At 42.6% G+C, this 13553-nt stretch overlaps 1 protein-coding gene across 1 annotated transcript in view; it reads left to right on the top strand.

Moving 5' to 3' along the window:
* Window positions 1-8077: 8077 nt before the first annotated feature.
* LOC121382074 (heparan-alpha-glucosaminide N-acetyltransferase-like) overlaps window positions 8078-13553 on the top strand; it is a 58209-nt gene continuing 52733 nt past the window's right edge. Inside the window, exon 1 of the mRNA XM_041511553.1 lies at window positions 8078-8409. Coding sequence (XP_041367487.1) covers window positions 8334-8409 — 76 coding nt within the window. The 5' untranslated portion in view covers window positions 8078-8333. The remainder of the gene's footprint in view (window positions 8410-13553) is intronic.

The raw sequence follows: 13553 nt of genomic DNA, 5'->3' as shown, positions 1-13553 counted from the left end.
AATTTTTAATTAACCCTTACTACTCGTTCAGTAACGTGTGATAATTTAGGAACGCTTCCAGGGGAACTTAATTAATAAAGGAATTACAGCTCTATTCCTAACGGGTTAATTTTTAATTAACCCTAACTACTCATTCAGTAACCTTGTAACACAGAATTAATACTGGTACCTATCACAATAAAGACAATAACCTACAGTTTACCTAGGTCGTCTAGGATGACTGGCTAAGCTTTATATTACCAAATACTCGTATAATGTTAGAACAAAAAGTCTACGATTTACTTCGTCAGATGACCGAAGACACTGTCTAAAGAATATTGGTATAATACAGTATTAAAATATTTAAAGTCACATCAATCACATCAAGGTTATACACAGAGCAGAAATGATATTTACCAAAGTCCAAACGGACTAACGTTCCCGGGAAGCTTCCTTTTTTGGTTCTCCTCGATATCTCTAAAAACTAGCTATTTATTATAAATCAGAATTCGCCTGGGGGTACAAGGCGGTACCTCCCCCTATCATCTGATATTCCACCTCTACTAGAGTCGGTATATTTCTCTCTGATCGTCAGACTTACTGACGCCATCGTCGCCAAATCACGGTTGTAAAAACCCCACTCGCAGAGGTATTACGTAACTACTCGCCACATGGCCTCCACAGCTGGACTAAGTGCATATTGGAATGCCCGATCGCGCGAAGTATTACGTAACAAGTTGCCCACCTGCGCTTAAGTGCAATTAACTGCACACGGCCCTCTAACACAATTAAAATCGCCACAGGCGAAACAAATTTAAGAGCATGTCCCGTCACACACCCCCACCTCAAAAAGGATATTTCCTCTACTCTAGGAATAGGGAAATATACTACATTAAAACAAAAAGGTGCGTTAACCGACGCATACGGGCATTTATAACACATGTAATAATAAGGTGACTACCAGTAATCACACTGAGTCTCTGAGTCCCTGGTATACAAATAAAATATATATAAACAAAACAGAAATAAAGAATGTCAACACATTATCATAACGTTCAACTTCGGGACAGGGCATTAGCGATTACATTGGATGTGTCCTTGATATGTTCAATGGTAAATGGGTATTCTTGCAGAAGAAGACTCCATATCAAAACTCTCTGGTTGGAGGCTTTCATTAGGATGGTCCAGTCCGTCTTCGTCTTCTTGGAACAGCACAGCTCCAGCACCCACGTCACTGGCACCCACAGCTAGCTTGAACGGCATTCGGTAGTCTGGTGCTGCCATCACGGGAGACGAGTAGCGCCTCTGCTTGAGACGGTTGAATGACTTCTCGCATTCACCTGACCAATGGAACTTCGTTTCCTTCTTTTTCAGTGGCGCACGTTTTCAAGGTTTTCTCCGATAGGCATGCTGTCGAATCGGCATGCTGTCTTGTTTCAACGTAGTCAACTTTGCTCGCTGGGAGCTCAAGTCTGCTAGAATCTGGCCGTTGGCCAACTTGACCTCTGCAGTCTTGACGTCATCACAGGAAATTGATTGTCTCTCAATTTGGACCGGTCTCTCTGGAACTATCGGCAGTCTGTCAAAATAACCTTTTAGCAAATTGATGTGACAATACCTACTTTTCCTAACCCTATCAGGAGTGTTTATCATATACCCTGTCTCATTAACTCGTTTGAGCACAACATAGGGCCCGAAATACCTGTTCTGCACAGAACCCCGATTAATGGGAAGGTACAGCAGCACCTTATCCCCTGGTTTAAATTCCTGACTCTTAGCCTTCCTATCAAACACTGATTTTATTTTGCTCTGAGCATGGCTCAGTTGCTTCCTAGCTAGTTCGGTCGCCGGCAACCTCCTATCCCTAACTCTTTTATTCATAAATACTCTCTCAGTTAACAATGTAGTGCGAACTGCCAACAATTTTGGATCAGCCTTTTGCTCTAGGATTAACTCTTGTCTATTACAAGGTAAGCCCCCCCCCCATCAAACACAACTGGTTCAATTCCCCTCTGCGGGAGATCAACAGGTTCCACCACATTTAATTCCTCAGTTGACTTTTCTACCATATTACTGATAACCTCAACCACTCCAATTTCATGGCTCACACACGTATCAGACAAATCACAAATATCCTCTGGGTCTCGTGCTAACCTACTGGCCATAGCCCTAGTCATTACACACGCAGGATATCTAATCTCATCAACCTCACACTCTTTTATTGGTAACGTGCTGTCTTTAATTAACAGTTGGTCACATTTCGGCTGACAACACTGACTAGTCAAATCATTACCCAACAAAACTCCTATGTTTTCAACAGGCAAGTCCTTCACAACACCCATAACGACTGGTCCCGTCACAAACTTCGAACACAAGAAAACCTTATGTAACCGGACAACAATTTTTTCTCCAATAACCGAGGTTAAAGCCAAACTACGTCCTATGTCTGAATTTTCAATACCAGCTAAACTCTGACTACACCCGGTATCTCTATAGATTGATATAGCCTTAGGACTCAATTCTTGTTTCACATCACAACCCATACCAGTGGACACATACGGGTTTACTTTCTCTGCCGTGGGACTAACCATTAACTCTCTCGCTAACGGAGCTGACCTCACTAAACCGACCACTTGCGCATTATCGCGTTTCCTTTTAAAACAGTCCCCGATAAGATGGTTATCCTTTTTACAGTAACTGCAATGTGGACGAAAAGTTCGTGCATTGGCTGATAATGCAGGTCTATCCTTACTTTGCCCACCAGGTGCATTCCTTGCCTGACTAGCTGACCAACTAGATGATTCTCCCCGATAGTTACTTTCCCGGGAAAAACCTGGCTGAAATTTCTTCTTATCACCCTGTTGTAAAGAGCTACCCTGTACTGCCTGAGCTTTGTGTATTAACACGTAATCATCTGCCACTATGCCTGCCTCCTCTATCTTTTTGACATCACGATCCTCTAAATGAATACGTAAGCTAACTGGTAATCCATTTTTAATGTCCTGTAAGATCAACAACTCCCGTAACTCGGTATATGACTCTACCTGATGAGAAATCACCCATTTATCAAACATCCCTGCCTTCTTAGCCACAAACTCACTATAAGACTGACCCTGCGTTTTTCTCAACTCGCTATACCGTAAACGATAATCCTCAGGTCGTAATTCATACGCCCTGAACACTGCAGCCTTAACTAAGTCGTACTGACTTGCTCGCTCATCACTCATTGAATTATAAGCTATACTAGCCTTCCCCTTAAACTTAGACACGGCTAACAATGTCCACTTAGACTGCGGCCAATTTAGCTGCTTAGCGGCCCGTTCAAAAAGTTGAAAGAACATATCTACCTCCTGGTCATCAAATACCGGCACTGATCTATAAGCCTCCGACATGTTAAACCCATTTCCGGCTTCTCGTCTGACTTCTTCAGTATTCAACTTTAACTCATGTTCCACTTTTAATTTTTCTAACTGGAATTCTCTATCCCTATGTCTATCTTCTCTATCCCTCTCTTCTCTTTCTCTCTCTCTCTCTCTCTCTCTCTCTCTCTCTCTCTCTCTCTCTCTCTCTCTCTCTCTCTCTCTCTCCCTCTCTCTCTCTTCTCTATCCCTATCTCTATCTTCTCTATCTCTATCTTCTTTCTCTCTATCCCTCTCTTCTCTTTCTCTCTCTCTCTCTCTATCTAATGCACGTTCTTCTCTTTCGTACTCAAGTTTTTTAAAAGCTAATTGTTGTTCCACACTTAACTCATTTATCTCTATCTCTGGAACAATCTCACTGTCTTCCATAACAGGCCTATCACCAAAAACTTCCTGGATAATAATTGTCTTTATATCACCTAAGGTTTTAGCTGATGTTAAATCAATTTCTCGCTCACCCGCGATTTCAACTAACTCGGCCTTACGTGCTCGCTTAATCTCCACTACACTGAGCGTAGGCCTATCCAGCAAATTCTTATCCATGTTTAGATATGACGCACTTATTATTAATTAATTTTCTAGTGAACAACGTGCTACTTCTGGTGAATTTGTAAAAATTAATTTATAAAGCCCCCATTTACAAACAATACTTTTTTCAATATGCATGTCCCGTTCCAGATCCCGGACGAGCCCCCCAATTTTCTACTCCTGTCACGGGGATTCTATAATTCCCGTAACTGAATAAAACACGATTATCAAAATATCTCTCCTAACTGTATATCTATTACGGGCAACGGGCAACTCTTTTTACGTGCCCCTATCCACGAAGGTTCAGGCACGCCCACCACGGATTTAGCCTCTGACTTCGCCAGTGACTAACTCTGGAGCAGGAGGGGGGGGGGGGGGGGGGGGGGGGGGGGGTAAGTTTGAGGTGGGCGGAATTTGGAATAAAGCCATTTAGTAAGGTCAACGCGAGCGCGGACCAAATAGCAGACACTTCGTAAACTTGAAGTACACCGAGTGGGAGCCGTGCTCTGATTGGCTGAATTTCGATTCCTCGGTGAAGCCTGTATTTTACCTAAGTCTACAAAGAGTAACTGCATCCAAAACATGTCCGGACTCTAAAATTTAGCCTAAAATAGTTAAGACTGCTCAGCCAAAAGGTTTTTAAGGTGATTTTGAGCAATTGAACGGGCGCCAGAATAAAATGCGTTAGACTATTTATAAAAAAATAAACATAAGAATTTTGAACTGCTTCCAAAACGTTTAAAGTCTAACTAGCCCAAAAAAAGAGGTTGTTACCTGTCCTAGGAAAGGTTGTTAGCGGGGTTGTCGTCACGGAGAGGCGATGAATAGGGACGAGTCCAGATGGGTGAGGGCGTACCGGTTTGCGGACTTGGCGATGCTCTCGGTGATTGGACGGTAGTCTTCCCCGGCAACGGTCTTGATGACGCGGTGGATGGTCGGGTTGTCCATTTCATCGAGAAGCATCCCTTGGTTGAAAAGTCCCTTCCGGCGAACGGTAAGGCAGATCCCTCGCCCATCGTTTATCGTGATCCTACGCACCGAAACCTCTCCCTCAGTTCGTGGCAAAGGTTGGTAAGACTCCGGAGTCGGTCCACAAAGGAGCTGACGGACATTCCCAATGTTGGTCTTCACCAGCCTCGAGTAGCGTGTTAGTAGCTTGCCGGCCTGCAGTGACCAAGGTTGTTCAGGGGGCTGGTCATTCACTGGAGATGATGTTGGTGGGGGCGGTTGAATCAGCGGACTTGGCTTGGCTGTCTGGTCGCCTGGTGATACCATCGCCTTTCGTTTCCCAACGAGTACTAGACGGGCCTGGGTCTCTACAGCGCCACTCTTCCTGGGTGGGGGTGGCATCGCTGGAATCCCGGGGGTTGAAGTAGTCGGAGTTGATGGTGGCGACTCCATCTGGGCCTGGTTAGGGACCGTGTCCGCCACTGGCGAGTCGTCGACTGTATCCTGCAAAGCTGGAACAGCTGGCCTCATTGGTATTGACTTGGGCTTGGGGGGTTCAACGGGAAAAGTCGCCGCCGGTAGTTGAGCTACCGGTTTTGACCTCCCCCGGTCCGCCCCTGGCGCGTCCGTCTTCCTCCTCCTTCTCCTCCTAGTTGGTTTCTTTACCGGGTCACCGTACACCAAAGTCACGGTTGCCCGTGACCCGGTGTACGCGACGCGGTATTCCAGTAACGTCCCGTATGAAGCAATGAGTCCCCCCAGGTGGGGGGGGGGGGGGGGGGTAGCTCGAGAGAGCAGGCACACACGTCCTGCTTCATCTTTGCTAAATTTCGGAAATGTATATCTATTAGATCTCTCTGTAACAGGCGGTTAAACCCTAGTATGGCTCGTCTAGGTATGATCAGAGATACGATCTTATATAAAGTATATATTATTATAGCACGTTTAGCTCACTAGAAACACAACAAAACACAATACACTTTGGAATCTGTATTATCCTACGCTGACAAATGTACAGCCGTAGTAGTTAATTAGTAACAGCAATAATAACAACCCAGAACTGATCACTTAATTAGTTAATCTCTAGGCGTCTAGTTACACAATATGCGAATCACTTCACCGTTACACCACACCCACACGTGTGATAATTGAGAACGCTTCCAGGAGAAGTTAATTAATAAAGGAATTACAACACCATTCCTAACTGGTTAATTTTTAATTAACCCTTACTACTCGTTCAGTAACGTGTGATAATTTAGGAACGCTTCCAGGGGAACTTAATTAATAAAGGAATTACAGCTCTATTCCTAACGGGTTAATTTTTAATTAACCCTAACTACTCATTCAGTAACCTTGTAACACAGAATTAATACTGGTACCTATCACAATAAAAACAATAACCTACAGTTTACCTAGGTCGTCTAGGATGACTGGCTAAGCTTTATATTACCAAATACTCGTATAATGTTAGAACAAAAAGTCTACGATTTACTTCGTCAGATGACCGAAGACACTGTCTAAAGAATATTGGTATAATACAGTATTAAAATATTTAAAGTCACATCAATCACATCAAGGTTATACACAGAGCAGAAATGATATTTACCAAAGTCCAAACGGACTAACGTTCCCGGGAAGCTTCCTTTTTTGGTTCTCCTCGATATCTCTAAAAACTAGCTATTTATTATAAATCAGAATTCGCCTGGGGGTACAAGGCGGTACCTCCCCCTATCATCTGATATTCCACCTCTACTAGAGTCGGTATATTTCTCTCTGATCGTCAGACTTACTGACGCCATCGTCGCCAAATCACGGTTGTAAAAACCCCACTCGCAGAGGTATTACGTAACTACTCGCCACATGGCCTCCACAGCTGGACTAAGTGCATATTGGAACGCCCGATCGCGCGAAGTATTACGTAACAAGTTGCCCACCTGCGCTTAAGTGCAATTAACTGCACACGGCCCTCTAACACAATTAAAATCGCCACAGGCGAAACAAATTTAAGAGCATGTCCCGTCACAGTGTGTATGTGTGTGCATGTGTTTATGTGTGCATGTGTGTGTGTATGTGTATGTGTATGTGTGTGTGTGTGTATGTGTGTGTGTGTGTGTGTGTGTGTGTGTGTGTGTGTGTGTGTGTGTGTGTGTGTGTGTGTGTGTGTATAGGGGCCTCGTAAGTTGCCAAACTTGTGCCAGATTATTTTGTACGTACCACTACGCGGAGTCATGCAGTGTGCACATCGTTTTTTCGGTTCATATTTACATGAACCAAAATATAATTGCGGTCAAATCTTATAATTAAATGCAGAACATCGCTTAAAAGTAGTTTTCACGTGTGTTTTCTTCAAACGATTTAAATATGGTTGCTTCAATATTCCGGCTTGTTGCACAAATGTAGTGCGAGTCGGGGGTGGGGGGGGGGGGGGGGGGATGGAGGTATTGGGCGTGGCTTAATTTGTTCGGTTCATTGGGATATGAACGAAAAAGTAAGCAGCTCTGAACTAATCAGATTGCCGTAAAGTGTATAGACGCAAACAAAATTTAATATATATATATATATATGGCCTCGTAAATTGCCAAACCTGTGCCAGATTACTTTGTTCTTTGTACAATAAAATTTATTTTCACTCAGTCATTGAAGATGCATTCACATTCAGACTTTAGTTCCAACGAGAGCAGACATTGATATATTTGTCTGAATTGAAAAGGAGACTTTACGCTAAATGAACAAACCATGCAATGTAGTTGTTTGGTGTACTTTAAAAATATATTGCCATTCAAACATGGATGCTAAACGAAAACCAAAACTATATCAATCCATCTGAAGTAGATAAAAGGGAGATTTTAAAGTAGCTAAATGAACCAAACAATGAAACTAATTCTAAGAATGGCAATTAAATTTATTCTCCATACTCAATCAATGGCTATTTTATGTGTAACACGAGCGCAGGGTCTCTTTGTTAGAAGTTCAGCAGACACTTGTGTTGTTGTTGTTGTCCAAGAGTCGACATCTGACCAAGGACTGTCGTCAGGGTGTGCAAACTTTACCGCATACTGTCGAACAGGCCGCTGTCAGAATGTAACAAGAAGCGACCAACTGATACAAATGTCTCATTGACTTCTCGTGCCCCGCGAGACCTTGATACAAAGTTTGGCAGAGAGTGGTGGGCTCTCTGCATTTCGGCCCGTTACGAGGGGAAGTCGGCGATCTTAGCTCACTACTTCGAACAAACATGCTCCCCTCGTTTCGCTTTTGTCTGTGTTTACTCGGTACATAGTTTTGTACGTGAGAAAATTTCCTGTTGCCAGACAGTGAACGTTGCGGCGACATGATATTATCTGACAGAGCCTCGATTTCGACACTGACGGCCCTGTCAACGTCGACGTAGAAGGGCTTGCACGAACGCCTGGACCGCGCTGTAGAAATTAATCTTAATTCTGCATGTAATTAGTTTTAATGGATATTCGGCAACTACGAAAGATGACGTCTCAGCTGAATGTTCTCTGGATATTTTCACTGCTCTGTGCCGCAGGTGAGTCAGTGAGTGAGTGGATGATATTAATGCTGAATGTTCTCTGGATATGTTCACTGCTCTGTGCCGCAGGTGAGTCAGTGAGTGAGTGGATGATATTAATGCTGAATGTTCTCTGGATATGTTCACTGCTCTGTGCCGCAGGTGAGTCAGTGAGTGAGTGGATGATATTAATGCTGAATGTGACACCGACAGTTCGTCCTGTTTAAGTGGACACACGTTTACAATTCAAACCCTACTGTTTTTCATTATTTCGTGCCGATCTAGTTAATAACAATACTGGAGTGTATTATGCACGCATGCGCGTGCGTGAAACATGTATACATGTATATATTTAGGAATATGGATGGATGGATGCATACATTGATGGATGGATGCGTGCATGCATTGCCGAGTGTATGTATGTAGGCGGGTATATAAACAGATGGATTGATGAACGGACGGCTGGGTGTTTGGATGAATCGATGGATTATAAATAATTGTAACTTGATGGTGAGTGGTTTGTCAGTTACAATGATTGCAAGGCATGGAATAGACATTCTAATTCAACCCGTTTGTAAAAACAAATCTGATTGGATCTCATTAGAATCGTTTTGAAGACAGAAATAAATATAATCTTTAATTGGGCAAGCCTCGGATTTCATACTTTTATCAACTCGTGCTGCTAAATAGAGGATACTCCCGGAGTGTCTTGTGATATCATAATTTATCAGCCCTTGCCGAGGATTTTTATACTTTTATCAACGAGTGTTGATAAATTATGATATCACAAGACACGATGGGGTTATTCTTTTTATCATCCATTATCATTCTTTTCATTTGCGACAGTTATAAACAATGTCAGTAATGTGGGTTGAATGTCACTATATTTGGTAGCGGTAGACTCGTTAACAGAACGACAATGGCGTGACGTCACTAATGATAGTGTTAGCACTGAAACAAACACAGTGACGTAAAAAAAGATTGTCTTGTGATTAAAATTTGACCAATCAAGATTATAAGAAGCGATATCTCCTGCGGAGAATATCGCAGGAGATATCGCAAATTATAGTGCCAGCGATATCTCCTACAAAAGCCTTTAATGGATGATAAATTATATCACTTGGGGAGTATCCTCTATAATCTATGTTAGAACCACTAACGGTGAAGCCGCCGCACTCCTGTTAAATTAATGACGTCAATTAACGACATCGTCTGTTGGTGAAGTTTGTAGCTTTTTTCTCTTTTTTTTTTTAATGCAACCAATAAACAGTTGAATTAGAGTTAGTGGATATCCTACTGTGTTTTCCGATTTGCCGATATATGCAGACTTCCAAACGAAACTATAGCAATACTCTTAGAGACCACTGAAGAACACCAAAATATGTTGACTGTTTAAAACATATATTCGTAAGAGTGGTGTTTTGGCATGTTTGGAAACAAATTTCATTAAAAAACCAAAAACATATTTAGCCACCATTTTATTTCCATTATGTAAATTATATACGGTAGTTTCTTTTGCACGTCAGTATATGTCGGTGGTTTTATTGTGGCAACTGTAGTTTTGTTGGCGACGCGAACGACTTCGGTCAAGAATGACATTAGTGCGCATCAGACAGACAATAACTAAACACTCCTTATGGTTATCTCCTGAATGATGGACGGTATAGGAATACGGGATGGATGAATGATGGATGGGCGGCTGTTTGAATGAATGGATGGATGGATGGGTGAGATATGGGCCATGGATGTTTTGATGGGCAAGTGCTTGGACATATGGGTGGATGGATGAACGGCATCAACGACTACAATTTGGTATGAAGAATGGATAGGCTCTGTCTGCATGGATGTTTACATCAATTAGCAGAACAACACTTTGTATAATAGGTATATAAGATGTATATTCTCAGTACGTTTTAATGTCCGACGCCATATAACCGTAAATAAAATATGTTGAGTGCGTCGTTAAATAAAACATTTCCTTCCTCGGTACGTTTGTGTAAAGTATGCATTGAATTTTGTGTTATATAAATCTGATTTTGTCAGTCCACTACAGAATAAAAAGAGCAAAATATCTGAAGTCTGTATCTGTGACTAAACCATACCTTTACATTCAATGTATGGACACACACTACCGACTAGGATGAATGAATGAATTAATGTTTAACGACACCTCAGCACGCTACCGACTAGGGTGAAGCCCGTAGCTATATGGATAACTAGAGGGACGTTAGGGAGGGAGCAGGCGTGAATGCCAACACTGGCAAGACCAGGGTCGGATGCGAGCGAAGTGGGTGTTTGGTGGTTAGTGGTTTGCACAGTGTATTCCAGTAGGAGTTGTACTACCAAAGCTAAAGGTTGCGCATGAATTTCTTAAGGTGATTTGACGCTTAATTGGGAACGGTTCGGCCGAAAGTGAATATTCGAGCTGAGTTTTGATATATCGAAATGGGAGTGGCACTTGGTTCTTTATGGGTGACATGTTGGGTAGTCCTTAAAGGCGCACACCCAAGTTTGAGCCTGTGAACATGGATACTAAGTTTGGTTCATCCACAAATCTACAACACATTTGGATAAAGTTACAAGTCTGTGATGTTGATATGGTGAAATATCGTTAAAAAATAGACGAGCTCGATTCCATAACCGTTTCGTCACAGATGCACGTGCGTTTTAAAAACTATAACATGCATTTTGTGATATTAAAAACACCAGGATGACCAGAAAAACGTCGAATGTATGGAAATTGAAACTCTAAGCAATAAAATATTATTAATGATTGATTTCAGTTATCAAGAAACGGCTCTAATAGTGAAAAATATGCCTACGTGTTTAAACACTAGGATTTGTCACTTTAAAAGGACTTTTTGTGTTGGCCCTTACGTTTTGTGTTGTTCGTGTGGTATCTATTTCCTTTTCTTATCCTGTTTCATCTTGTCCGTTTACATGTTCTGTTCTTTCTTCTTTCATTTCTCCCTGCACGAGCAGCAAACAGCAAGTACAACAAGGGGAGCTTTTTATCAGGTTTATGTAAGGTGAAAAGGTTTTATTTGATCCAATTCGTAATCTAATCTAAACTTTTGTTCAGTTCACCCTGGGTGCGAGTGCAGTTGCGATTGAGAGAATCTGCCAGATCAGGTCATAGATGCACATTCAGAGCTACCGGTGTAGCGCACGCCTGTCATGGAGGCAGGTGTCGGCCCATGCCGGCTCCCCCATCCAGGACAGCAAAGTGTTTGGGGTGGGTAAGAGGAGGGACCGCCCGCGCTGGTTAGAGCAAGAGAGCACCAGCAGCCCGACCAGGGTCGGTAACGAGCGGAAGTGGCAATATGTTACTGTTACTGTTGTGTGCCATACATAAGTATGCCTTACTTAAACTTGAATGGGTTCCTCTTAAATGACATCATCTGGCTGCACTCTTCTCAAGGATATTTACCAAGATATTCTTTCCATGGATTAATCTAGAAGACCACCAAAAAAAACCTCATGCATAGACCTGCACGCATTGACGCGGCCCAAATATTTGTTTCACATTTGACTAAACACATATTTTCTACACGGGGATGCTACAGTGCAGCGGATCAACAAATGTCGTCGGTAAATATCCGTGCTCACAGCGCTCGGTATCTGCTAGGAAGCGCCTTTTTTCCTGACAACGCGGCTAATCTGTTAGGAAACACTTCTTTACCCCCTGCTAACTCGGCTATTTCTAATTGGGCGTCAGTCAGTTAATCTGGTTTTTCTCGACCACAAAACCGCTCATCATTAGTGAACACATTCAACTATTTGTTTTCCACCACATGAAAAGGCACACATGCATATTTTAAAACAAATCGTGCATTAAAGTATTGTAAAAAAGAAAAAGGTTGTGTTGAACTAGTAACAGATACAGATGTGTAATCACGATGTAATTTATAGCAACGATTTTAATTAATTTTTCTGCATTTTGTCACATATAGACAGATCCGGGAAATGCACACGGTTTGGGGGGGGGGGGGGGGGGTGGGGGGGGGGGGGGGGGGGGGGGGGGGGGGGGGGGAGGGAAAGGGTGCATGGACCAACTCGTTTAAAACGGCAAACCAAATAAAAACTAAAACCAAACAACAACGAAATTAAAAAAAAGAATATAAAATTTTAAAAAACTAAGCACTTGAATATAAACAGGATGATTGCCCCCGCCCCCCCCCCCCCTGTCCCCCAAACCAACCTACCCCCCCCACCCCCCCCCCCCCCTTGTATCCGCCTTTGCTTAGATTGATTGCCTGATATGTTTGTTGGTGGACATCGAATCTCCCCTCGGTGAACAGTGTTCCACACTGGGCTGTCTACTCGTCCAAACAATTGGTACATCAAAGGCCGTGGTATATGCTGAGGGGTTTTCGGTGGGGAAAGTACATATAAAGGTTATTTTGCTACGAACGAAAAAATGTATGAGGTTTCCTCTAACAACTGCGGATCCGAATAATCAACTGTTTGACATACAATACCCGATGATTAACTACCGGTAATCAGTGTGTTTTAGTGTTTTATCACTGTACAGTGCAGAGTCTAACGGACGTTTTCACAAGGTCGTGACTGTATACTCTCATGAACAACTTTTAGATGTTTCATATATTGGAGAATTCCCACTCTACAGAGCAATATATTCTTCCTACTTCGTCTTTTTAAGACTGTCACTCCGCAGGGTATTTAGCTAAATAGGTTGAGGTGATTGCGTCCCAGAATCGAACCACCTCGGTGGATCCATTCAACTTATTGGTGTTTTTGTCTCGTTCCAACCAGTGTACCACAACTGCCCAAGACCGTGGTATGTGCTTTCCTGTCTGTGGGGAAGTGCATATAAAAGATCCCTTGCTGCATTATGAAAAATGTTGCGGGTTTCCTCTGATGACTATGAGCCAGAATTACCAAATTTTGACATCCAATAGCTGATGATTAATTATTCAGTGTGCTCCAGTGGTGTTGCTAAACAAAACAAAGTTTTTTCTTAGTTTTTAGGAAGATTACCATTCCCATGATTGGTGTAACAAATTTGAGTTCGATGGACATTTGGACAGTTGTGATAATTACTTTCAAAACAGTTCACGTCTAACCATGCTCTCTGCCTGTGTCCATTGAACAGATGCCTGGTCCAACACACCCGAAACTAATTGGGGCGGGTCGCGATA

This window comes from Gigantopelta aegis, chromosome 9 (genome assembly GCF_016097555.1).
Source record: "Gigantopelta aegis isolate Gae_Host chromosome 9, Gae_host_genome, whole genome shotgun sequence".
In the NCBI taxonomy this organism is placed as follows: Eukaryota; Metazoa; Mollusca; class Gastropoda; order Neomphalida; family Peltospiridae; genus Gigantopelta; species Gigantopelta aegis.
Note: the sequence above shows the minus strand (reverse complement) of the source record. Positions and strands in the feature narration are given on the sequence as shown.